This window comes from Simochromis diagramma, unplaced genomic scaffold, assembly GCF_900408965.1.
Source record: "Simochromis diagramma unplaced genomic scaffold, fSimDia1.1 OVJJ01000344.1, whole genome shotgun sequence".
Lineage (NCBI taxonomy): Eukaryota > Metazoa > Chordata > Actinopteri > Cichliformes > Cichlidae > Simochromis > Simochromis diagramma.
The window spans coordinates 5172337-5199980 of record NW_024387375.1 but is presented as its reverse complement, the minus strand read 5'-3'; the positions used below and the strand labels follow the sequence as shown (position 1 = coordinate 5199980).

Here is a 27644-nt window from a genome sequence, read left to right as displayed (position 1 = left end):
TACCTGCCTGAACTTTTGACCTGTGACGTCTCAGCGGGAATAACTGGAGAAAGCGTGCAAAAGTTTGTTCACATTTTATTCACAGAAATATAAAGTAGTATGTCAAGTACATCACTTTGTACAAAATTGCACAGACTCTTCAAAACTCAGCCAGACAACAGAAAAACTCGGCTGTAGGAGTGTTAAGAAAATAAAAGGGAGACGATGAGTAATCTGCGATATGTGAGATGGCTTTCTTGCAAACAAACAAGAAGAATCAATCAATTGTACATAAGTAAGACTCAATAGGAAAAATGTAATTTTACAACGGCTGAGGAATAAATATGTCTCAAAAATAGGATTCAAATTGGCACATGAACCGCTCCGTCCGCTCCTCGACTGCAATCACCTGTGAGGCTACATGGCCGCGCTTGAAGGGGCAGTTAACGCTTGATATGTTTATTACAACTGAAGAAAAGTGTTGCATATGTGCCACCTGTTACAAACAGCTGCTCGCTTGGCTGTTGCACTGTCTGTTTTTTATGCTTTAAGGAGAAAGAAAAAAAAAAAAGACTGACATGTTAGGAAATATGCTTGTTCACTGCCTTGCCAAGAGATTGCTGAGATGACTGACAGGAAATGTGAAGCTGCAGTTGCCAAATTTATCTTTTAGATTATTCATTAGAATAAGAGCGTAACAGGCGGAAATCTAGAAGGAAAAAACTCCTCATCTGCCCTCTGTAATCTAAGAGCCTTTCATCTGATGAGCACAAGCATATGCACGTACTTTGAAGGGTTCTGCTTAATCTACTATGCCAACACTTTCCAGATGGACTTAAAATTCTCTATACTGCACAGTTAATCTGGCCTGAAAATACCTGTGATTGGACAAAGTCTCCCTACCACAGGTTAGAGTTTTTAAACCTTCAAAACAAAGCCATGAGAGATGCAGGAATCCAATCATAGTTTTCTTGGATTATTGCTCACTGGTGTCAAAATCATGTTGCCTTCCCCAGTTTTAAGACTGGAGGTAAAGAGGGTTCAGCTAAGATAGGCTGACTCCATTTGAGGTGACAATATCCATCTATGAGCTTCTCCGAGGCTCATTTATGTCTCCTTTATTTAGCACAAATCCCAAACTGCAAGTGTGTGCTCTGTTTGGGCGAGCTTGCAGGTTGCTTGGAAAGTAGCTCCAGCCAAAAATTAGTCCAGCATGCAATCAGAACATATTGTTGTACACGTTACACAAGCGAGTCTTGGCCAGGAAAACTGCTCCCTGTGTTTCCAGTCTTTGATTTAAATTAGCTACCTGTTGGCAGCGTGGGTTCACAGGAAACAGAACTTCCTGAACTACGGGGCACTTGCAAGATAGCCCAGAATCAACTTTGGTCCTGTGGTAGCTGTAACATTCATGTGGCCAAAAAGCATTTCAAATTTTGACCATGTTTTTGAAAAAAAGTGTCTGACACCATAGATATAGTTCAGTTTTTACTTTCCAGAGGGTCACCTAGTGACAAGTCTGGTTTCTAGACATCAAATAAGCACAGTGCGATTTCTACCAGCAATCACCTGACAACAGTCACCACTTACCACAATAACCGACTGCTTTTTACACTCAGGCGAGTTTCTGTTTTAGTTTGACTACAGTGCTAATGTCAGTCCGAGTCACAGCTTTGGAAACACGCCTCCGAGGGAGGATGTCCTGTCATAAATCCCGTGTGGCTCTAGCTTGCAACGAGCAAAATCTGTTCCACTGTAAGAAAATCAAAATGACTGACAGTAATTTTCCGAAAATTGAAATGATCTGGCGCAGGTCCAAATAAGTTCTGCTAATGTTTAGCTCTTTTCTGTCCCATTCATTGAACGCTTTGCTGCTTTTCACTCTCCAATGTAAGTATAACAGAGGCAGTGATAGGAAGTGACGGGGCTCTGGTGGTATTACACTAATTAGTTATTAGCAATATTTCCAAAAATGTCACACTTTTCCTTTTGTGAAAATGATGTTTTTCTTGAATAATTTTCTGCATAAAGCTTATTCCCATGTCGGCACAAATTAAAGCAGTGATGCCATATCTGTCCATTCAAGCATGGCCATGTAGTACCCTTTATTTAACTAACTGTGTCATTCCAGGTCACACCCAAAAGCTCACCTGCAGGCCACATATACAGTGTACAATACTGCTACCATTCAAAACAACATGTCCCAAGTCCCTCCGATAAATGCTGGATTTGGTATAATTATATTTTCAAGGCATTACTTTAATGTGATCTATATAAACAGGATATCTAATCTACAGGTTATTCATATGCTGAGCGTGAATACAGAACCGTCACCAGATGGAGGGACCCCGAAAACCATGTTTCAGAAACACTACTGTAGCACACCGATCATCGAAAAATATTTGCACTCTACTACACCACCACACACTCATAGAAATACCCCAGTAGGACGACAAAATTGGAGCCACGCTTCCCTGTTCGTGCAGACTTCTATTGTTCATGTTCCATTTAAACAGTTTTAAACTGATTTGTAACACAACATATGACCGTGTGTGTCTGTGTAGAAGGAAATGCTCTCAGTATGCAGATATGCAGGTTCGGTATGTTTCAAACAGTAAATTAATCAGATAATTGTCAGGCACTAAGACCCTTTAGGCTGTACATGTTTGGGAAAAAACATCTCCGAGCTAACACTAACACACCCATGATTGCTGTACTTATGTTAGTGGAGAGCAAAGACCCAGAGCAGGACTCTGTAGGGAAAGCCCACAGGGAAAGTGAGGATATCCGGGACGGGCTCAAAGCAGCTTTACAAACATTAACAGAGCTCATAAGGGAGGGGCTGTTTCTTCGGGGTCATTTTAAACTCGCAAGCCTTCGGCAGGGTGGTGACACGGGCTCTGCTCCCAGGGAACTATGGGTAAGGGTGAACGGGAAGTGGTCAGTAGAGATGAATCAAAGCCATATGACTCTACTGGATGACTTCCTCTTGCTTTCTCCACCTACGATTACATTCACCACAGCCTTTTTCTGTTTTTTTAAACAGCTCCTTCTCAACCTTAACCCATCCTTTCCTACCTGTAGCCCTCACTGTCTCCCATTAAACCGGCATCCACAGAGAAATCCACAGAGGCGGAGGGTTTTTATGAGCATGGCCACGCTGCTAAGGATCATTATCATCCCATCCCTTGTCAAATCAGAGGAACAGGAAATTGCCTTGAAACAAAAACCGACAAACTGGACGATTAGTGATCCAGTGATTTGGACCATTTTCATCATCAGCAGAGGAGAGCCCAATGTAGCTTCCAACTTTCTGGACCTGGCCTGGGTCATTTAGTAGAAAGAGTACTGGTTCTCCACAGCTCGGGCCCTGCGAGTCCCATCAGCATCATGATAGTCATCAGATGTACCACTAGAGGCCTCCAGCAGACGTTCAGAGCTATTGCTCCGGCTCTGCAAGCCTCCACCTACTCCTCCTCCAGTACCTGGGTCGCTGCGGGAGAGGGAGGGAAGGGCGGTGGGTGAGGAGGAGGTGCTTGAGGAAAGTGGGGCATCAGATGGAGGCCCCGTAGGTGCTGCGATTCCAGGAAGGTGAAGAGCTGGCTGGGCTGAATCTGTTCGGCACATTGCATCCCTGGATGGAGTAAGGACTGGAGGCGAGGTCACATCTGTAGGAGATTGTGGGGAGAAGAAAGGGATCCTTTTAATAGAGGACATATTAATTATACAGAATATTCTGTGCTGCTGCTATTTTTTTTGCTGGCTTCCACTAAGAGAGTTGCTTGTAAAAAGCTTCTTCACAGAGCAGTGTGTAAACACAGGCGGTGCGAACCTCCTTTATTATCCTTTCTCTCAGAGGGCAATAACACCGACAACACTGTTGCCAAAGACACGCCTGACCAGCGTATCAATAAAGTCTTTTACACCCTGAATCAAACCCTCACTGTGTGTGTGTGTGTGTGCGTGTGTCTGTCAATGAGTGCGTGAGTGTGTGCAGCATTTGAGGAAACAGAGGACTTCTTTGTGACCACCAGAGTGGCTAGGAGCCGGAGTCTCGGCCTGCATGCAAAACTCCTGCGGTATAATCGCCCCCTCACTCTCCTGTACAGGAGGGCATTTATCCCATGCCAGGAGAGTGGAGGGCAGAAGGTGGGGGTGGGTCTTTTAAATCCAGTATTGTTTACATCTGTGTTTACCAGCTTGCAGTTTTCGAATTCTCTGCCTTTGCTGGTGCATTGCAGTGTATCCTGTTATATTACCTACATCAGATCTGTGGAGTAATGACGCCACTGGTTTGACTTTACACTTTACAGTTACAGATTTATTACAGTTAAGAGTTTAGGTCCAAGCTTATCGATTGCCACAAATATTCTACGTATAAAACTGGTGAGTGAATCCTTCCTAGAGCCAACAGCTGGATGGTGAACGGGTTGAAACAGCTGGCAGAAAAGCAAGGCAGCAGTGAGCAGATGGGAAATTCTGCAGCATAAATAGTATAATATGTTACGTGTATATGATGCAGTGCAGCTCAAGTTGCTCGCCTGAACTAGTTTGCAGGGTTCATGTGATAAACAGTGAGATATAAACAGGTCCAAAGCTCCACAGGAAACCTTACGTGGAGTCTGAGTTTGAGTTCATAACAACCTAATAATCATTAACACTAATGATTATTAGGTTTGTGAGTAGAAATTCAGCAAATTAGCAGCTAAAATTATATTTGCCACTTTATTAGTTACATCTGTTCAACTGCTCATTAATGAAAATATCCAGTTGCCTGATTACATGGCAGCTACTCAGTGCATTTAGGCATGTAGAGATGGCATGACTGAGATCACCAGCTGAAGTCCAAACTGAGCATCAGAAAGGGGAAGAAAGGTGATTTAAGTGACTTTGAGCATGGCACAGTGTTGCTGATGGGCTGGCCTCATTATTTCAGAAACTCCAGATCTACTGGAATATTTTCCCACAACCATCTCTAGGTTTACAAAGAAACATACAAAATCCAGTGAGTGATGTCAGCGATCAGAGGAGAGTGTTCAGACTGCTTTTCGCTGATAGGAAGGCAACAGTTACTTAAATAACCACTTTTTACAACTAAGGAATGCAGAAGACCATATCTGAGTGCACAACACAACAAAACTTGAAGCAGAAGTCCACACCAGGTAACATTCATGTCAGCTAAGAACAGGAATTTCTATAAAGATGGGAAAAATGTTGTCTGGTCTAATGAATAAACAACATGAAATCATGGATCCATCCTGCCTTGCATCAATTGTTCATCGTGGTGTTGGTGTAATAGCAGGGGAGATATTTTCTTGGTACACTTTAGGCACCTTAGTAGCAACTGTTCATCATTTAAACACAACAGCCTAGCTGAGTACTGCTGTTGACCATGTCCATCCCCTTATGACCACAGTGTAGCCATTTCTGATGGAACCAGCAAGTTAATGCACCCTATCACAAGGTTCAGACCATCTCACTTTGGTTTCTTGGACATAGCAATGAGTTCACTGCACTCAAATCACCAGATCTCAGGCCAACAGAGCACCATTTTGGACGTGGTGTAGCAGGAGACTCACATCATGGGAAAGTACTAGTACTAGAAGGTATACCAAATCAAGTAAACGTCGAGTGTACACAACATGTGTTGTAAGTTACTGCACCGATTACCTGTGTTTGAGCTCCGCTGCACTTGTACATAGGAGCGTAATGTGATGTCAGCTGAGCCTCCAGATTCAAGGGGGATGGGGTGGGCGTGGAAGTGTCGCAGCATGTCCGATACGGTGTGGAACCAGAGGTGGTGGACGTGGCACTGCCCATTCTCATTAACTGACAGACGCAAGTGCTGGTAGGGAGAGTGGAAAGGTGGAGGGTGGGGGGCATTAACAAGTAGAGAGAGGTTTCAGTAGAGAAAGAAGAGGAGAAAAACGAGAGACAAAGCAAAGTGTGAGACACAGTGAGCATCAGAAACAATCAGACAAACCAGACCAAGATAGAGGTCAGGACATTATTTGAGAGACTTATTGCTGTGGCAGACCGCCCAAGGCTGACACCAGAGGAAGAGGTGGCAGCTGAAACTTCCTCAGCACTGCCGGCTGGCAGGATGTGATGTGCAGGGATCATGTTACATAAGAGAACATAAAACATTGACATTACTGCAGCTTTTCCAGAGCCTGAGCAACTGCAGTCCCCAGAATTCACAGAACAAAACAATATGTATGTAATTTAGTTAAAGCTGCCAATTCTTTTTAATTAACGAAAATAAAAAATAAACATTTATTTTCTCCAGCTCACCAGATAAAACTGAAAACATTTCCAATGTGCAAGTTTCAGTCACATGACATTGCAGATCGTCCATCTACTCATCTCACCTTGGCTTTGCCCTGGAAGTTGAAGGTGAGGACGTACTCGCCCGGACGTGTCTCGCTTTGACGAATCACAAACAGCCCGTGGCTTCTCGCCCCACCGGCAAGCACCAGCTGAGCTGCACGTACGCGGGACAGCGTGCCATGGAACCACGGGTAACCTGCCAAACTGGCATCTCCATCTGAGTCTTTTGATCCTTCACTGCCACCTAAGCAGCATCACAGGAGAAACCACGGTTTATTTTTCCCCCATCTGTAATTTTCTCATGTTTATTTTCTCGTAAACCTGCTTGGATCACCCTGTAAGGAAAATAAAATGAATTCATCATTACCTGCAGAGGAGTTGGAGCCCTGGGCCTCTGGGGATTGGAGGAAGCGCTCTAAAGGCATGTGAGATGGGTGCTGGGTGAAAGGAGGTTCCCTGCAACGGACTGAGGAGGTGCTGTAATGCTCTGCTGCTGTAGAGCACGATCTCTCTGGAGCACGGTACACTCCTAAACATGTTTTTATACATTATTGTATTGGTCAGTGTCAAAACATGCAATACACGGTGCTGCATCGGAGACTAAAAACAAGTCTCTACGCTCACCCTCAGAAAGCAGCTCGCAGCTGCAAGAGGCCACCATGGAGCACTCTTTGGAGGCCTGACCATGAGGACAGGACGCCAACTCGATGTCATCGCCGCTGTCACTGTACACAAGCAGTTGGGTCAGAAGAACCGCAGGAACGTATACACATCCACACACATGAGCAAACAAACATCAGTGAGTCCTAACAGACGACTCTACACAAATCCTACAAGCACCTACACAAGCGACCTTTCTGTTTATGTCCTGAGCTGCACTGACAAATGTCCACTCGTCCAAGAAACTGGGCAGGAATGTCCGCGGTGCAAGCTCGCCCATGTTTATGCTCAAGAAAGTTGTCAAAAACTCTAGTAATTGGATGATTAATGACTGTGTGTGTTCACCCTCCTCCCCCTTTTCCCATCCACTCTTTCCTCCGCCCCCGCTTCCGTCCCTCTCTCCTTCTTTCCATCTTCAGTCAACAGCAAATATTTATCTGGTGGTTTACCCGGGGTCTATGCAGTCCTGGATGTCAGCAACCCACGAGTTTTTCTGCAGCGAGTCGATGGTTTCCAGGATGTATTCTCCCCCGTTTTCCACCTGTGGAAGCAGCCAAAAACTGCAGTCATACACCGAGCTGTGTTCAGTGCACCACGTCAAAGCAAAAAAAGAAAACCCCACCAAAAAACAGGTGAAGTGGAACGTGACGTCAGCAAAGTCATGGTGTTCTTGATTTGCATACCAGACGTTTTTTAAGCTCTGTTTTATATGTAGGGTTTTTCAATGTTATTGATGTTAAGCAGGAAGTTGTTGTGCACAAATATTTGTGTATTTCCTACCTTAAGAACAAACGTGTTGTCCTTGTCAGGCATCTCCAGCGGCATGGTGGTCCGCACCTCCACAATGGCTGATAAAGGGATGCTAACTTTGGGCTTTGAGGACTACAACATACAAACAGACGCATATTAAAAATAGTGCACATACATGCCACATACTAAAGGTATAAAGTAAGCTTGTTGCACTTGACACCAGTGAGTCCCAACAGGTCAGTCAGGACTCAGCCAAAGTTGGTAAGATGAAGGTGTTGGAAACAAAGTAAACGCATTTGCTGATATACAATAAGTTGATTTTTTAAAATGCTCTTTAACATTTGCCTCCAAAAACTAAGGACACAATCTAAAGTGGGAAAGTTGCTTCTGAACTACTCATACTTTCTGTTGCAGACATGTAAAACGTCCTTCCGTTGTGTTCTGAAATTGTGAACCAAGCCCTGTTTCAGATGACCTTAGACTATAAAAGTCCCAAAGCAGAGGAGGCAAATATAATTGGTCCAAAGTTAAAAAGAAAAACGTTGGGTTACATCCTACAGGAGGTAACTGCAACACTTGTAAAAGTAGAAACTGTATATTTTTCTAGCTTTAAATTAGTAGTGCGGTAGTTTAAATAGTACCACTTCACCACTTTACCCCCTCTCTTTAGTGTGAAACACACAAAGATAACTTTTCCAAACCCTCAAACTTCGCTCTCATACATGATAATTAAGGGGCAACATGCAGTCACAACATTTGGTTCAGCCTTAGCAGTACACCCACAGATTAAATAGGACAGCTCAGTTGAAATTAACATTCATTTAAATAACTTTTAAATATCTCCATGGCTCAGATTTTATGCAGTATCTCATTTCAAAGCCTGTTTTTTGGCGATTATTCCTGCTGGCTGACTAACAAATACGACACAGGAAGGCTTTATAAAAGCGTGAACACAGAAAACATGCTGGCCTCATGTTCCCCCTCTGCAGAGAGTTGGATCCAGATGACAATCGCAGCAGATCCGGTGAATGTGTGCCGAGGTTGTGAGCCATGAGCTGTTTCTGTGTGTGTTTCAGGAAAGGCGGAGTGGGAAGAGGCTGACTGACTGATGGTCAGTCGGAGGCTTTTATCAGCTGATCTGTCTGGAGAAAACACCGTCCTCATCTTGATCCACCTGTGCAGCTGGCTCTTGTCCCCGCCCACAATCCCTCTCTTTGGATCAGATGTCAAAAACCATTTCCTGTAATAAACTATTTCCTGTGCAATCTAAGTGGGCTCCGTCTGTCGAAAAGCCAACCAGTGCACATAGCAGTTTGTGCTTAAAACTCGAATAGTGTGTGGTTATTATCTGAGATAAGTGAGAAAAGTGACTTTGAAAAGGGGGCTTGGTTTCTTTCAAGGGCGTAGAAGGCTCTGAGTTGGTATAATGACAGGACGTAAAACAGTTTGAAACAAGACGAATGCATGCATGCAACAGCTTTCCCTGACTGCTGTGTATATGTGCATTACTGTGTTTCTATATTAGTCACTTTCCTGAAAGTAAAGGCTCTGATAAATAAATATTTAGCATTTCACAATGAATAATGCATGAAATGAAAACTGCAGTAGTGACCAAAAGTACACACATGTTTTTACTTATTTTCTGCCCGTACAAATACAGTTACAATGGTGGATGCTGATATTAAATAATGCAAAAGATTCAGAAAATGAGGTCAGCATATAACGAATCCCTTGTAGCCAATAGCTGAGGCTTCAGACTGATCAAAAATGCTTGGTTTCAGGCATTTATTCCTAGATGTGGCTCTAAATGATGTCGATAAGAGGAAGATTTCCTCCATATGGCACAAAGTGCAGCTTTTGGAAGAAAGCTGGCTTAAAGTGATAGAAGATAAAACAGCTTGTTTCAGATAAACTGAGCAGCTTGTCCTAGTATAAAATAAACATGGACCGTTTTGAACTATGAATCATGCAAAGCTACTCTAGTGAAGTGCACCTCTCCTTCTCCTAACATACGAGGTTTTAAATAACCAGGCCCCATCTTTTATTGAAGGCCTCATAGTACCATAGCACCCCTATAGACCACTTTGCGTTCATACTGGTAGTTTTCTTGTGGTTTGTAGGATATTTAAAAGTAGAATGGGAGGCAGAGCCTTCAGCTTTCAGGCTCATCTTCTGTGGAACCAGCTTCCAGTTTGGATTCAGGAGACATTTACCCTCTCTATTTTTGAGATTAGGCTTAAAACATTCATTTTTGATAGAGCTTATAGTTAGGGCTGGATCACGTGTGCCTGAATCCTCCCTTAGTAACCCTGCAACAGGCCTAGGCTGCTGGGGGCTTCCCATGATGCACTGAGTGTTTCTTTGTCACTCACTTCTTTTCACTCTCTGTGTAATTGTACACCACTTTGCATTTCATCAATAGTTATTGTTAATTTTTGGCTCTCCTCTACAGTGTGTCTTTTGTCCCGTCTTCCTCCCTGAGCCTGGTTTTGTCTGAGGTTTCTTCCTGTTAAAATGGACTTTTTCCTTCCCACTGTCACCAAGTGTTTGCTCACAGGGGAGTCATCAGATCACTGTATTATTGTAGAGGCTTTACCTTACAATGTAAAACGCCTTGAGGCAACTGTGGCTGTGATTTGGTGCTATATAACTAAAACTGAATTCAACTTAACTGAATAAATAATGTGGAGCTAAAAATAAGCACAATAGTTCCACCTTTAAAGCTGGTCCTTAGGTTAACTGCCTCTGCTGCTACTCTTCCTCTTTAGTTTGTGCAGGTTAGTTTTGTGGTGCAAACCAGAGCGGGTTATCTCAGGCATTGCTGCTGTGTCATAATGCAGGCAGCGAAAGCGTGCTGCAGTGTGCCGTCTCTGCCACACAGAGCAGCCAGCAGATAGATGGACCTGACAGGGACGGAGCTGGAGTCAGAGCCAGGAGCGGGCAAGAGTGAGATTTTATGAGTCAGTTTATCTTTCATGCACTGTTGACTCTGCACTGTTATGACTTGTACTGCGCGAATACGATGGCAGTGATAAAGCAAGTCAGAGAGTTGCAGAGCAGGACCGTCGAAATGCATGTGTTTAATTAATGTGTCATCAAGGCTGTAACCGCCGCTCTGAAGTCTCAGGCTTGTTCACAGCTGATAATAATTTTCCCAGTTTGGATGTTAATAGAAGTTAACAGATGAAACTGCTTTAGAGCCGTCATTACGTTTTTTGTTCTTTTTGTAGTTCTTAGCAACTTGGCAGAGTTCGAGTGACTGACAAAACTATTTTGGTTCCCATTTTCAGTTGGTCACTGCTGACAGTTTGCCAAAGGCGCGGAAGCGATCGATATTTATTTTTTGCACATGAAAGGGAAACTTTGTGATCCCCTCACCTTATAGAAATCAATGTAAGAGCTTCCTCTCTCCCTCTCTTTCCCACAGTCTCAGCTTTTCTACTTTCATACCCCCCCACCCCCCGCACGTCTGCATCCCACCTGTCCTTACCCCTCTCCCCCATATTCCCACCAGCCATGATCAAAGGACAGTGGCAGATTTACACACAATCAGCTGCACAGCCTTGTGGCCTACTTAAGGTCAGGGGCAATGATCTGGAAATCCCATATAGACAAATGTGAAGGGTGTGTGCACACACGTGAGCGCGTGGTTTGAACTGTGTCGTTCTGCGTCAGCAGGGCTGGATCGGCCAACTAAATTTAAAACTAGAATTTAGGAAGTGCTACTACTACTGGTTATTTTTATTACTTCATCACTTTTTAAACATTTTCCTAATCTATAAATAGACTTGAGGAACTAGAAATGCACTAAGCTTGGAAAATTAAAACTGCTAAAGACAGAACTCGCAATACCAATAATGGCTGTGAAAAAAAACTAGTTTCTTTTTCCATACCATTATCTGTTTTTGTTTTTGTCAGCTGGGTATGTTGGGAACACTGAAAAACTTTAAAATATATGGAGATGAGGACAAATTACTAAAAATTAAGAGGAACTTAGCTGAAATCTTATTATAATAACATAAATCTCTGTTTGTTTGTTTGAGTCTTCGGCCGCCCTATCATGATCAGGGGTTGAGCAACCAAACTTGGCACACAGGTACAATCTTAGGTCCCGAAAGGTTCATATTTATACTGGATATACATGTTGCCTCGCAAACTTCTAGCAATGGGCTGAAAAGACTTATGTTTTGCATTTATGCAACTACAACACCTGAAAATAAAATAAAAGCTTCTTATAGTTTTCTTATTGTCTTCACATCAATAACGGCTCACGTATACAGAACAACTGAATTATACATCCTAGCAACCACATAGCAACAGGCTAAAATGTCAGATTTTTAGCATCTAAACAACATCCAGCACTATGTCTGTGCTGGTTCTCAGTGATTCGGGTCAAACTAGTCTTTGTGAAGACATATCCCCTCTTATCCAAGAGGCCTCTTCAGCTTTAAAACAACTGGAGTAGAGACCACCCCTTTGGAGGTGACCCACTACTGACCATGTGAGTCCTCACATGAACCAAAGGCCAGTGTCCATAGGTGAAACCTCTATGAGACACTGCCCCACCATCATGTGAGGCTATGACTCATGTGAGTCACCTGACAGGGGGTTGAAATACCTCACTGTGTAAGAACTGAAAGAGCCTCTCGGATGAGAGGCCAAACATCTCCACAAACCAAAAAAAGTTCAGCTGCCTTCATTTTCAAGCTCTGACCACCCGTATTCATTAATCTCTGACGGAGATTAACTATATCAGTTTGTCAAAAGCACGAACAGGCCAAAAGAAACACGCCAACAACAACAACAATCTGAGACACTTAAGATTATTGTTTTAGTTGACTGATAAGAAAAACATATTTCAGGATTATTATTAGATTAAACAACAAAGAGCTGGTGTCCACTTCTCAAATTCTAAGGATTTCAGGTTTTGCACACTTTATTACATTTGAAAGCCAAAAACAACTATCTGATTAATGCAATAATAATAAATAATAGCTGATCCATTTTCATCGTAATCATTTTTTCCTTAACTCTCCACCAGAGATGAGTCAAGAAACTTGATACCAGATCCAGCCAGACTAGCCCGTACACGACTACTGGTAAGTGCCTCGGCAGACGGTGCTGTTATGGGTTTTTATGCAACGTTAATTCATTTTGACATAGATAATGTTTTTAAATTCCTAACTGACCCAAATAATGACAAAGCTGCCGGTCTTAGGCGATTATATTTGACATTGCTGTGTGTTTACATTCGGTTCTCTGGTCATGGCTGACTGATCAAACATGTGAGCCACATGAAAACACAGCTCACTCCAGCGAATGACGCTGATAGGATGTGCCAAACTTAAAATGCAACCTCCTCAGTTTATTATTAACTGAAAAGTCTGCAGTTAATAAGTTAGGGTTAGGGCATCATTATTAACCATTTCTTTAAATGCTACTAGAGTTTAGGCAAGCAGCAATCGCAGTGGAAAACAGTCAGCCTCTAAAGTCAAACACCTGCTCAGTGGTTAGATAAGGAAACCCAGACAGGGCTGTCGGCATGTTTATCACAAAAGATTTAAAACCTTTCATTCCAGCACAGTTTCACCTTTCCTCAGCTGTCCTATTTTGTGTGTCATGGTTTTTAAAATGTCTAGAGCAGGGGTGTTAAACATAAGGCCTGGGGGCAAGAATTGGCCAGGCCAAGACTCCAATCTGGGCCATTGGATGTCTTTGGAATAACTAAAGGAGAGTGAAGATTTTGGACTTTTATTGTATTGTTGTATTTTCCTGGTTGTGTAGCTTTTCCTACTGATAATGAGCTCATCCATTGCCATTCATACACAACGTCAAAGTAATTAAGTAGTAGATAAACATTTAAATAAAAGAAAAGTTCCCATCTACTCTAGAAATGATAGTCTGGGCCATGAGCTACCAGAACTTTAACTCTGTAATTTTACACATTTAATTTTTTCCATCCATCCATCCATTCGCGTCCGCTTATCCTTTTCAGGGTCGCGGGGGGGGGGGGGCTGGAGCCTATCCCAGCTGTCATGGGGCGAGAGGCAGGGTACACCCTGGACAGGTCGCCAGTCTGTCGCAGGGCTAACGCACAGAGACAGACAACCATTCGCACTCACATTCACTCGCACATTCACACCTATGGGCAATTTGGATTAACCAATTAACCTATCCCCACTAAGTGCATGTCTTTGGACAGTGGGAGGAAGCCGGAGTACCCGGAGAGAACCCACGCAAACACAGGGAGAACATGCAAACTCCACACAGAAAGACCCCGGCCTGATGGTGGAATTGAACTCAGGACCTTCTTGCTGTGCGGCAACAGTGCTAACCACTGTGCCGGTTTAATTGCCCATTTAATTTTTTGTGCTGACAAATTTCTTTCATTTATGACAGCAGCAATTCTTTATCGTGAAGAAAAACTGAGATGTTCTATTGAAACTGCACTTCTTTGGCTTATATTATCTTAAATATTTTAAATGTTTAGTTAAACTTCCGGCCCACTACAGGCAGTGGGCCGGGCCTTTAACTGGTCCGGCCCACTGCCTGTAGGCTGTGACATGAAGTGAGTTTGACATCCCTGGTCTACAGGGAGCACCTGACCTCAGAGGCATGCTTACTTTGTACACCTTCATGCCTGCTAAGTATAAAGTTTAGACAATAAACATCACTGGTTAGCATGCCAATGTGTAATAAGAATGGGCTGCTGTTATGATAAGCACATTCCAAGTATTGATAAGAGTATCAGTGTTGATATACCTTGGGTGGTACATAGAACTCTAGCAGGAACCTCTCCCCTTCCTCCCTCTTTGCCTTCCTCAGCAGCAGGCGGCACTTCTGCCACTGTGCAGCACCCATACAGTTTGTGTCATCAGCCACCATGTATCTCAGTGCTCCCTCTCTTTGGATTTCCAGGAGCTCAGCCTTGTGGCCTTGGGAACCCCGTGGAAGCCGAAGCTTTTGGGACCACTTCTCCCCGCCCGCAGCCTCCCCTCCTCCTCCCCCATTAGCCTTCCTGGTCCCAGAGGGAGCATCGGGTTCGGGGGAAGCCCGTCTATGCCACATTTCCTTCACCCCATCCACCACACACAGGCTCATGTTCCTCAGGGAGAAGCCCTTCTTGAATCGAGCCTTTGGGTGACTGACTGAAACGTCCTCTGAACTGCGAGACTGTCCGAGAGCGGAGACCTTGTGGGTCGTCTGAGGGCCCCTGGAGGCAGTGGTGCCGCTGCCTCCCCCATTTATTCCTCCCCCTCCGCTGTCCATACTGTCCAGGGAATCACTCGAAGCCCCGGCGTCCTTGCGTCTCTGGTAAAGGTCGTGACCGTAGGACAGTGGGCAACCCTGGATCCCCAGGAAAGGAACGATGCTGTACTTTGTCGCTGCGTTGGAGCCGTCCTCTCCCGGAGAGGATGCTTGGTTTTCCCGGGCCTGGGTCAGCGCTGCAGAGAAGCACTCTAAGAAGTGTTGGGCAAAGTGCTGCGAGAAGCTGGCATCGGCGCCTGGCGAGTCATAGCAGGGGTTCTCCGACAGAAAGCGCTGGAACTTGTCAGCGAAGTCTGCAGCAGAGGCTCGAGCATGGAGCTCACAGAACTCTCGCCAGTCGGGCAGCGGGCACGAGGAGGAGAGCTCGGGGCTACCGGGCAAAACCGCTCCGTTCATCACTGGGCCATGCCAACCCACCGAGGAGAGGCTGAAGGGGAGGAAGAAGAGCACAGTTAGTGTGGAAACTATAAATGGACTGCGACATGAATTTATCCATCTCTTGGTCTTGGATGTCACACGCAACAGTTGTGGCACAGCCTGCATGTGTGATGGCACAAAGAAGAAGATGAGGCAGACTGCAAACCATACACATTTTTACTTTTTTTGCACTGTTAAGCAAAACAGCTTCTTCTATGATTTATGTACACAATGTTAACAGCGTTATAGGATATATGAAATCAGCCTATTTGTCATTTTTATAACAGACAATTACATTTTTTAATAGTTTATTTATCGTAAGAAGATATTCAATCTAAAAGAAAAACCTCTTTAAAATATCAATCTATGAAGATATAAACGCCACCGCGTTTCTAAAAAGCCAGAAAATGACAGAAAGCGTGACCTGAGTGTCCTCAGTTGCCGTTATAGCTCTGGCGCACAAACAGCCCCCCATTTCACTGTGTTGGGGCTTTATTCACTTTGACTTTGAGTCCAGATGTGTGACAGTCCAAGATTATGAGCAGTGCTGGCATGCCATGAAGGGCTGAAGTTGCCATGTGAGCAGATTCGATGTGACAGCGGATCGAAAGGAAATGATCCACAAAAGCTCGGTCTCTATCACTTCTGAGCCTCGCCAATTGATCATTTGTGACGCGCGCTGAGATAATCTGAACGATCTGGAAGTGTGTTCTGTCAGATCAGGTTAGCGCGGATTGCAAATTCAACACAAACCGATCCTCTTTACATCCTGTGTGTCTCACTCGTTGGCGCTTTTCTAAATAATGAGTATTTATGAGAGTTGCTCTGATCCACTCATCCTTGCATTCCTCTGCCCTCCAGCAGGTGTGCGTTTGCATGATTCACTCCTCAGCCTACCCTCTCTGGCCCCAGCAATGCCAGAGCGCAGCACATCACTGCAAAAACTCTTCGCTGCACAGTCAGAGTCATACCATCTTTGTGTCAGTAGCAACATCCAACGACAGTTTTCACCTCCCTCCCCTTCTCACTCCCTCTCTCTGCTTCAGCGCGCGAGTGACTAACACAGCATTAGCAAAGAGTGCCAAACCATCAGAAACACGCTGGTTTGATTATTTCTGTAAAAGCACGCAGATAACAAAGAAGTTAACATGTGAGTGGGCAGGCCGGGCAACATACACAAAGGGACGGCCAACACTCCCCGCGCCGCGAAGGCTTATTCTCAGAGCTGCCGGGCTTCTCTTGGCAGTTGACTCACAGTAAGAGCTCAAATGTTTGCTTACTGAAATTGCACTCTTAAACCAAATCATGCATACATTTGCACTGCAGAGTTTCCTGGAATTTCTCTGGCAAGCAGCTTTGTTGTCATTTTCAAAAGCATCAGTGTGGGTTGTCTTTTCAGAAAGGATTAGCGCTCTCGCCGCTGGAATGAAGTCTGACACGCATGTTCAACTACAAGCCAGTCGCTTTCTTTCGTTTCTTCTCCCACAGATCTGAAACAAACAGTTTGCCAGATCACAGAGAGGATGTGATAAAGGGAGCTCACTAGCACATCTTAGATTCTAAGACCTGGTGTTAAAATTTTAGAGGAGTGCGGTGATGGTTAGAGACACTTGAAAGTAAAGGAACGGCTCAGATTAACAAGGGAAAAAATGAGAATGGTTAATGTTTTCCTTTAAACTGCAGCTATTCACAAATCTATGGGAATTTAGACTTATTTTACTCCTTTACTTCATTTAAGTGTGACGAAGCGGGTGGGTCAGGAGTCTCAGTTTAAACAGATGTACAAGTTATATGGTTTATTTTAGTCACATCTTCTGGATGAACCTCTTTATACTCCTCACCAGTTACCCAGTTCTCATCTATGACCCACCAAAATAGTGTTTGTGGTGGCTCGGGATTTAGAGCAGGTCGTCAACTATTCAAAACATCAGTAGTTTGATCCCCAGCTCGTGCATCTGTATACTGAAGTGTCCTTGAGACACTTCCTGAATGCATCCATGTTTCCCATGGATTGCATGTGTGCATAAGAGTGAAAAATGTGTCTTTGGATGCAGCTTACGTTGTAAGAAGCTTCTGGGTTTAAACCCATCTGACAACGATCATCAGGTTAACTGGTGATTGTAAAGTGACTGTCGGCGTAATCGTAAATGCAGAGGGTGTGCCAGCACGATTTAATGAATTCACTGAAACTTGATAAGTGGAAAAAAACTGTTTTTACTATAATACGTGTACTGATTTTCCTAAATCTTACCTCTGACATATATCTGCTATACAATATTATTTTATAAAAAAATTAATAAATAGAACTACAATTGAAACCAAACTAAAAGAAAACATTTTCAAACAAAAACTAAACTGAAACGAGCAAACCTGTCCTGGAAAAACTGTTAAAAAAATAAAGTTAAAATGAAATCCGAATTAAAAACTAATTAGAAAATACAAAACTATAATAAATCTGCTGAATTCAGTTGAACTAAGCATAAAGGAGTCTTCATGCATTGAGTCCACACAATTCACTCAGTTACAAATCGCAAATTAGCAACAGATTAATGTTAAATGTCCAAACCTAGTTGCATCTATGCCTTTAAAGGGTTAAAAAGATAATCCAAGCTCCACAGCAATGCACTGCACTGTCCACTGGAGCAAAATGTAACATGTGTCACTGCAATTACCATACTTTACTTGAAACAGAGGAGGCCTAAAGACGTTTTTAAGTTTTGATCGCTTGGGATAAACATGCAAACTCCACCTATAAAGACTCCAGCTGGACGATGGATTTGAACAGAGGACCTACTGGCTGTGAGGCGACTGTACCACCAAGACTGAATAGTGAGGAAAAATGAAAGAGAGGCACTGAAATACATCCTAAGAGGTATCAGACAGACACAGTGGTCATTTTGTGACTCTGTTCAGTTTCACAAACCAAAGAAAAATCATTTGTGAACCTAAAAATTTAAACTGCAAGTTGCTAACTGGAAATGTCAAAGAATAGAAATCAGCCAGTCAAATTCAGATGGAAGGGAAAAATATTATGACTAGCAAATTAAGACAAAGTGCATCATTGATTTCAGGTTGGACAGAACGTGTTAGGCATCCACAGAACAGTATAGCTTCTGGAAAGAGTCACAATGGACCTGAACCCAAATCCATTCATTTACCACTTATTACAATTAACTCTTATTAAATATTATAAAGACCATTCAAGCCTAGATTTATTAGAAAGTATACAGGGTGATTTTCATAACTCAACAGTACAAGGTTTGCTTTTATAATGCCTTATAACTGATTATAAAGCATTAGTAAATGTCTTATTATCCCCAATGTTAAAAACTTATTAGGAGAAAGTTGCTAAACGTTTAAAAGGAAAAAGCTAAATTCTCTTTCCACTCATTCGTGAACTTCATTCACGAATCTATCACTTCATTCATCTAAACATCCATTCATTCTTTCTTTCACGGCACACAAGATTTAACCCAGTGTTGAAATCATTATCTCCCTCGCCTTGTGTGTGTGTGTGTGTCTGCTTGTGTGTGTGTTGTGTGTGCGTGTGTGTGTGTGTGTGTTGCTGTTGCCAAGGCAAGGAAGTCAATATCCATTCAGCTATTTAAAAACCTGCACTGGGCCCACTTTCCACTCATTCAGCAGAAAAACAACAACACATTGTGAGGTGCGATTCTCACACTCCTGCCCTTCTGTAAAGATGAGGATGCGCCTCTCTCAAGGATACTGAAATGACTACACACACATACACACACCAACACTGACACACTCAGTCATCGAGTCAGCATGAAACTCAAGCCATGAGACGCTGGAGGAAGTGGACGGCATTATGGTTTTCTGAGGCTCAGCAAACTGAGACTGACTACATACTGGAAAGACACACGAGGATCTAAAGTTTAAATGATGGCAGAAACAGCCAAAGCAGAGTGAGGGGGGAGGTGATGCAGTGCGGATGAGAGAGGTGTGTGGTGGAAATAGTTGAGCTCTTTACTTGAAGTACTGACCAGAAATGTGTTTTGGGTACACATTTTTTCACTTTACATTTGACCTGAAGCGGAAGGAAAGGTTCAACTCTTTTTCCTAACGTTTGTTTGACAGATGTACTTCAGACAGTTTAAGTTTCATAAACCTAACAACACATTAAGATTAAACTGATATCTTTAAGTGAATAGGTTGTGCTCTGGCCAATATATTCACTCATGGCTTGAGTTTCATGCTGACTCGATGACTGAGTGAGTTAGTGTTAGGGGGAAGCATACATCTACAACTGCGTTAGCCTGTCTTTATGTGCTGCAGGAGGAGGATATCTACAGACAGGAGTAGTGCTGTGATGGCTCTGCCCAAACTCACTGATAAGAAAGGTAGTAAAGGAGTCAGGTATGGAAATACCTCGTGGACACCTGGCACTGTCTTTGTGGAAGCAGTTATTTTTCTATGGGCTAAAATGTTTGTATCAGCTAATGCTACATAAAAGCTTAAGCTAACGTAATGTAGCATTAAGTAGGCTACTCAGCAACCATGCTAACATTTTACCCTGTGTCCTTTGAGCAAAATATAAAGTCAACATTTTAATGATATAGAATGCCACTGATTTAAAACCACTTTTTAATAAAGGAGGTCATCTATAAGTACACAGAAAACTTAGGCATGGAAAATCCTGTCATACTACTTGTATTGTCACAGACCTGCTACATTTCTGTTATTGTGACTTCCTGTGTTTTCTCCACTTGAAAAAAGCAAACACTATGTTGTGTTGCTGGTGATGCAAAAATTTATCTACTTTGCTAAGGCACAAAAGAAGAAAGTAGTATTGAAGTAGAAAAACAGCAAAAGTCAAAAGCAAACGTTTTGGAGTTTTTTTGTTTGCTTTTTTTTTCCAAACGTTTCTAAAAAGTCTCATTTTTATCAAGCTCTTTGTAATATGGTTACAAAAAGTGAAAAGTTCATGATAAACTACACCTATGAATGGCTATATTAAATTAACCATTGTTTGAGAATTCGGGCATAAAACGGCCTTCGCGTGTTGATCTGGGATGTGTGTGAGGAACATATTCAGCATTTTAGCTGCTAAATATTCCACTGCTGACAGCAGCGAGTCACCTGTTTCTGCTTCTAATTACAAAGGAGCAATTTATAGGTTTATCACAACAAGCAAACTTTTCCTTTAACTCTACTTTAACTCAAAGGCCGTTAAATTTACTGTGGAGTATTTTTCTGTTGTTGTATAGGTACATTTGATAAAGTAAAGAACCTGAATACTTTTTCCACCACTTGAAGGGGGCATGTGTTTGCTCCACAGGCCAGCTGCTAAAACAATCAGTGATGTGTGGAGGTGGAGGAGACAAGGGGAGCGTAAAGAAAGGGAGACAAACTGCAGGATGGGGGGAGCAGGGGCACCCTGTAGTTTCTCACATTGCCGCGACTCCCCTCAGATTTTTTTTCAGCTCCGATGATTTGGAAGCAAAAGAAATAAAACAGACTTAAGGGGAGTCGTGGGGAATCTAAAAATGTTTACCTCCATCCTCCAGGCCTCGAAAGGCCCTTTTCCTTCCTGTTACTTGTCCCTATCGGTTGTAAAAATCTACCACTCCTGTGCACCCACCACCTCCTCCTGCTGGTGCGTTCCCCCAGGGGAGGGGGCAGATATCTCTGTCAGGTGGTCGGGAGCTCTGTCTGTAACTGTAAACTGACTCTGGGGGAGACTGCAGAGAGATTACTGTGCAGGGAGAAGTGATTGGCTATAGCCTGCAAAACACATCATACAAAATCCATTCACTTCATGTACCTTAGAGCTCTCACAGGACTGAACTGAGCAGAGGTAGGAATTACACATGCCTGATTAATACTGTGGTGTTTTGGGCAGTAATATAGAGCTACTGAGAAAATGATACTTTAGCTAAGCGGACCGGATGCACATGGATTTTTATTTATGTAGCCATGTCTACTTCTGTGCACTTTCAGGGATAAACACTGCACTTGCCTTTTAACAGACTTATATGCCCTATATGCTGCAAGCAGCTGCGTGCCAGGAGCACAGTCTCTGCGATTGTCTGATGAGGATGATTGGTGATGTTGTGCTCCCACTCCAGGGAGTTTGAGCCCAGACATGTTTTCTAAGATTAGCCTGCTACACAGGACAGCACACAGCTAGCAGCACACTCAGTACAGTGATGTACACATACAGCATCTTCAACGCTCTCTGAATTAATTAACAATGTGTTCTTATATAAGATGGAAATATGGCAGCGCTTTGAAATGGACAAACGATATACTGTTTATGTGTTTATGCTCTGTGTATGCATTTGCACACAGATTTGTGCGCACCATTCATACATGCCAAAGCTAAACAAACTCAGTGGACACTTTATTAGGTATGGATTGATACTACTGGGTTGGATCCAACAAGCTGCTGGAAACATTCCTTGATGATTTTAGTCCATGTGGGCGTGATAGCATCACAAAGTTCCTGCACGTCCATGATGTCAATCTCCCGTTCCACCACATCCCAAAAGTGGATTGGATGGAGATCTGGTGACTGTGGAGGCCATTTGATTGTGTTTAAGACACCAGCTTGAGTTGATTGTACCTTTGTGACATGTGCATGACCTGTAGACAACAGAGCATGAGTACACTGTGGTCATATAGGGATGGACATGGGCAGCGACGATGCAAAGGTAGCCTCTGGTTTAGACCAGATTCTGACCCTACCTCACAAATATGGCTGCAGAAATCGAAATCTAGACCAGGCAACGTTTATCCAATCTCCACCAGAACCAAAGCGTTGCCTATTGTCTGGTTTTGCCCGTGTGAAGTAACTATAACAGCACAGCACTACTATAAAAGTATAGAGTTGAAATAGATCCCCTCCCATTAATGAGTTAAAACTTAAGAAACAAAACAAGAAAAACACATTAAAAAAGTTAAAACAACCAACCAATTCTGGATAAAGTTAGTCAGTCAGTACTAATACCTGAAACCATTTTAAGACCATTCAAAGTTGTACTGCAACATACCTGCACATCAGCTGCCAAACACATTAATGTTAAATATTGGAGTTACTCCATATAGTGCCTTTAAATAAAGAGATGAATCAAAATGCTTCGTGCAAAATTAAGATTTCCCTTTGCAGCAGAAACATGCTGCAGAATAAACAGGATAGCTCTTTTGTTTTGATACTTCATGCTAAAGGAGGACCGAAGCAGACACAGGAGGAAAGTCACGCTGACAAAAAACTGACTCACCTACAGAAGACACAATACGGATTATTACAGCAGTCTTCCAGGTGTGTGTAGGAGTAAAGATAGCAAAAGAGAAAGAAGGGTACTATGCACTCCAAGGTTTGCCACTACAGACGAAGAAAGGATGATGGGAGTGGAAGGAAAACCAGAAGAGATGTAGAAAAAAAAAGAAAAAAAGAGTGAAATCCCAGGAGAGAGAAACTGGAGATAGAGAGGTATGATAGGGAAGGGGATTAGACGCTGCAGCGAGAGAAAGAGCAGAAATAGAGGTCAGCAGTGATAGACCCCGACCTTTGACTACTTTTAGATCTGTTCACTTCAGAGGAGCTGGTCAGTGACCTTTAACCCAAGCGGTGATAACCTCATTTCTCCCCAAAGCTCCTGAATGCCTGGAAGAGTTTCTGTCCTGTAACACAGGACCACCGCAGAGAGCGTCTATGTTCACTGGACGGGTGATGGCGCACGCAGACAGACGTTATGAAAGCTATACAGCCCTGATCCAGACACTGATATGCCTGAGCTGTCTGTGCGAGCCTGTGTATGTGCGCGCAGAGGCAGACAGATACAACAATGATAAGAAGCCAGCGGTGATGGAGATCGAGCATTCCTGAGGACCAAATCACCAAACTGTGACTGCACACAAATAAACTGAGTCGGCTCACCTGTGGGATTTTTTTTCCCAGACGCTACTAATGATGTAGGTACGGCCTCATCGCTCAGATATTAAACACATAAATTAGCGTGTCCTCTGCAGGCAGACTTTCCTCTCTCTCTCTCGCTCTCTCACATGGTTCCTCTGGCAAGCGGTGACAATGTAAATGTTGAGTGAGCTCAAGCATCCATATGGCAGCCAGTGATAAAGGACGAAGTGTGTGGGAGATGCACATTGCACCACTGACTTCCATTTCCTGTCTCTCACCCACCAGGTCTAACTAATTTCACAGATGACCACAGGCCTCTCACAAAGAAGCACACAGAAGGAGGAATACTGTACAACCTGTGTGAGCGACGAGTCTTTCAGCTGCTGGACTAGATGGGCTTTTAATTTGTGGTGAAGCTGATGCAGAAAACAGCACGATGATAGTGCCGACAGAGGTTGGAGACAGCCGCTTACACAGATCTATGTAACATTACTTTGTGGTTAACTTCAGCCGTGGATTAGTCCCTGTAGTTTTCTTATGAAGTCATCGTATTTCATCTTTTCAGTCTCGCACGCCTTAAATGATGTAAAGTAAAACGTGAGCAAATCTGAATCTGAATATTTAGATCTGCACAGAAATCTAATTTTCATTACTGATCAATCTGTTGGTTATTTTTATAATTCGTGTCCCTGTGTGGGTTTCCTCCAGGGGCTCCAGTTTCCTCCCACAGTCCACAGTCATGCATGTTAGGTTAGCTGTAGATGTGAATGTGAGCGTAGTCGCCACCGGTGCTCTTTAATGGACTCGCACTCGGTCCTGTTTACCCCACCCCACCCCTCCCTGTGCCAAAGTAACCCACCACCCTGACGCTATTTCAGTTACACAAGAAATATTTTTTATGTTTATCTAACTGATTGAATATCATATAATAAATAGCTAAGCTTAATAGGCATGTCGGTACATGTCAAAGTTGAGTAATGGTATCCTCAAGTCTTTTTTAACCACATAGAATATTACAAAGGTTTCTCCTAGAATCTGAGCTACTTTCTGCACAGCCATGTCTACAGTTTACAGGTCATGGTCCAAAAAGGAGAAAATATCCAATGAGCACCAGTTCTTTGGGTGAAAAGTGCTTTACTGATGTCAGAGGTCAGAGAAGAATGGCCAGACTGCGTTGAGCTGATAGGAAGGCAACAGTAACCATAGTTACCCCCAACATATGCAGAAGAGCATAATGATGTGGGGGATATTCTGGCCCCCTAAATATCAAATGAGCATTGTTTAAACACGGTTCTCAAATGGTCCCATGGTCAATACGTCTCAATATAATAGCGCACCTATGAGATGTAGTGGATCTGGTCCCACCCAACATGCTGTTGAGGAAGGTCTGAAACAAAAAGACGGTCCAGGTGTACCTAATAAAGTGCCTGTGAGTACATTTTGGTTTAAATCGGTGCAGATGGAGAAACACGGGGTTGATTTTGCAGTAATTATTTCAAACAGCATCTAGTTCTGTGAGATCTCAAACATCGAGGAAGTAAAACACAACACAGAGTATGAAAGATGTTCCAGTGTCAAGATATTTGAGGGGCTGCCTAAGCAAAATGTAATTACTGTATAGGATGATTTTTTTTTTATTAATGAAAAAGGTCCATCACAACAAGGTCTATGACATTACTGAAGTTCATCAAGACCATATAAGAAGACAAGACAAAAAAGACTCCAAAAATATTATATAGCTGACCGATCAAAAGCCCTATAAATGTATATGTATATATATCACTATTATATTTGACTAGAGCAAAGCCCAGTGTTGATTCAGCTGTGCAAAAGACACGTTGCCTAACTGACCGCATGATAACATCTAGATTTTTTTGTTGTGTTCTCACGGTGTAGAATAAATAACATCACTTAGCAGTCATACGTCACACCTTAGAGTTTTAGCGAAAGTATCATCTTTCAACCTGGTCTATCCTTTAAGTGTTATCAGAACATAAGAATGATGGAACAGCCTATACACCAGCAAAGTCTGCACATAACTACACTGCATTGTATGTTACTGTGTTTTATTTTGTTTTTTACTTTACTCTGATGCTTAGGTGTTGTTTTCTCACCTGGCACAAGAGCTCAGGCGAGTTCCAGAGAAGCTTAACTTTTATTCAAAGAACTATTCGGTCTTTGACAACCTTGATTTTTAAAATCCTAGTTAAACATCACAAAACAAAAACAGCACCGCCAGTGCAATATTAGAGAATTTAGTTAGAAAATACGGGAATAATATGCTGTTTTCCTTCTATTACTTCAATAGAAAACCATAACCTGGAGACAGAGACGCAGTCCAGCCTCGGAGGAGTGTTAGCAGGATGGTACAATGATGTAAACATAACAAACACGAGCAGGCCCGCATCCTGGTCCAATCTGACTGATACGGCTTCATATTGACTGACTGTCTCACATAACCAATAAAAAGACACATAAGAGAAAGTCAATAGTAGGCCTATAACAGGCCCACTGCAGGCCCGGGGAGCCTATTTAAAGCCGACAGTGAATCGCTGTGCAGGCTGCGCACTGGACTTCATGAATGGGAATCGGCAGCAGCCTCCTGCTGAATGGCTGACAGACACAGGTCCAAAAGTGGGCAATGAATGGGAGTCCGCGTGTAGAGTCACGAGCTGGTACACCGATTCTGGATCCTCGCGAGCGGAACCGGACTGTGCATCATACCAGATCACATCAGGCCCCCCGAGCCCTCCTGTGAGCCACCACACCGACTCCCCCAAGTCTATTAAACGGATTATCGGAAAAGCCCCCCTTCTTACACCGCGACCCCCCTCAAAACCAGGAAGCCTCACACACACACACACACCCCAAACAAGCCGCTATCATCATCAAAAGACCGCACTCGCGCTCTGCCTGGCTCTGAGCGCAGGTTTAAGCTGCGGGGATGAAGCGGGTTTAACACCCAAACAGAGCAGCGTCTTCTCCGCCTCAGCACCTGGAGGTGTGCTGCTGCTGCTGCTGCTGCTGTCCTCGACAAATCACGATGCTGACTCCTTTCTGCTGTCAGCACGGGCACACGAGAAAGGCTCTGCAGAAATGTCTAACCCTGCGCGTCAGGATGGTCCAGACGCGCTAAATAAGAAATAAAACGCAGCGACGGCTTCTGCGGTGCCATCAGCTCTCACCTCAATACAGGAGTGCTGTCATGACGCTGGTGTGTCTGAGGCGATCCCGGTGAGGTTGTTCACTTTTCGGGATCAAACATGGTCATTCCCCGGGCTCGGCTGCTGTCCTTACGCGAGCTCACAGCCGGTCAGCTCTACCTCCATCTCCGCTCGACGCACTATGCTGCTCCTGCTGAACGCCTGGCTCCGCTCTCCACAGACCACCATCAACCGGGGAGAGTCACAAAAGCTGCTACTTCCGCTTACTGCTTTCAGAATAAAGCTAAAAGTTTAAGGGGAAGGAATGAGTTGCCTGTAAAAAGCTTGATTATATATGTTCACAGACACGCCAAAAGTAGCTGTGTCTGGGTGGAAATTGGAGGACGAGGACATTTTTTCCTAAGATATTAACATGATGTGTGACGTGCCAGTTGTTCTCCAGCTCCTTATTGTGAATTATGGAAACCTGAACAAGCTTGGTCAATCTGACAGAACAATGGGATCATGTGGTTTTGTTGATTTTTTAGTGGTACTTTTATAATCATATTCTGGAAAACACTATGAAATACAGACTAAAGTTAGGTGAATGTATTGTAACACAGCTATGATTTAGGCGAATTATATATACCACAAACTTGTCATTTCAAACCAAAGCAATCTTGATTTATTATGTATGAATTACCCAAATTTATACTAGAAAACAGGAAGAATTTCTTATATAAATAATATTAAACTAAACTAAGGTGGTACTTGGTTACTCTGAGTCCTTTTTTAGAAAGTAATGTGCGTTCAGGAACATAAAAAAGGAAGTATACCACAGATTCCCTAAATTACATAATAACTAATAAAAAAAAACATTTTATAAACCTCTGTAGCAGAACAGAAAAGTGTCCTCCAAATAATTTCAGTTAAGTTCAATCTCATTTATATCGCACCACATTAAAAACAACAGTCAGCTCAAGTGGGTTTATTCTGTAAGGTAAAGGCCCTACAGAGAAAACCCCCCTCCCACAAAAGCAAGACTTTGGCAACAGTGGGAAGTAAAAGAAACTCCCTTTTAACAGGAAGAAAAATCTAATTCACTTAGGAGTGAAAGGTTGAGGGTGAGTGGAAGAAGACAGGAATAGATTAATAATGAGTAATGAATAAATTCAGTGATGATGATACTCTGCAGTGTTTCTACTTGTTGGTCTAGT

General features: G+C 43.1%; 1 protein-coding gene and 1 long non-coding RNA gene across 2 annotated transcripts; both read right to left on the bottom strand.

Moving 5' to 3' along the window:
- Window positions 1–62: 62 nt before the first annotated feature.
- Window positions 63–26747, bottom strand: LOC120719798 (SH2B adapter protein 2). Its single transcript, XM_040009286.1, has 9 exons — window positions 26470–26747; window positions 14482–15415; window positions 7750–7851; window positions 7419–7510; window positions 6934–7034; window positions 6677–6838; window positions 6351–6553; window positions 5650–5824; window positions 63–3647 (listed from the first exon to the last, which is right to left on the bottom strand). Exons 2-9 carry the CDS (start codon window positions 15382–15384, stop codon window positions 3313–3315), a joined length of 2073 nt encoding a protein of 690 aa, XP_039865220.1. The 5' UTR covers window positions 15385–15415; window positions 26470–26747; the 3' UTR covers window positions 63–3312.
- Window positions 10947–13822, bottom strand: LOC120719853. Its single transcript, XR_005692761.1, has 2 exons — window positions 13776–13822; window positions 10947–13632 (listed from the first exon to the last, which is right to left on the bottom strand). It is a non-coding gene; the product is annotated as an uncharacterized LOC120719853 (long non-coding RNA).
- Window positions 26748–27644: the final 897 nt, after the last annotated feature.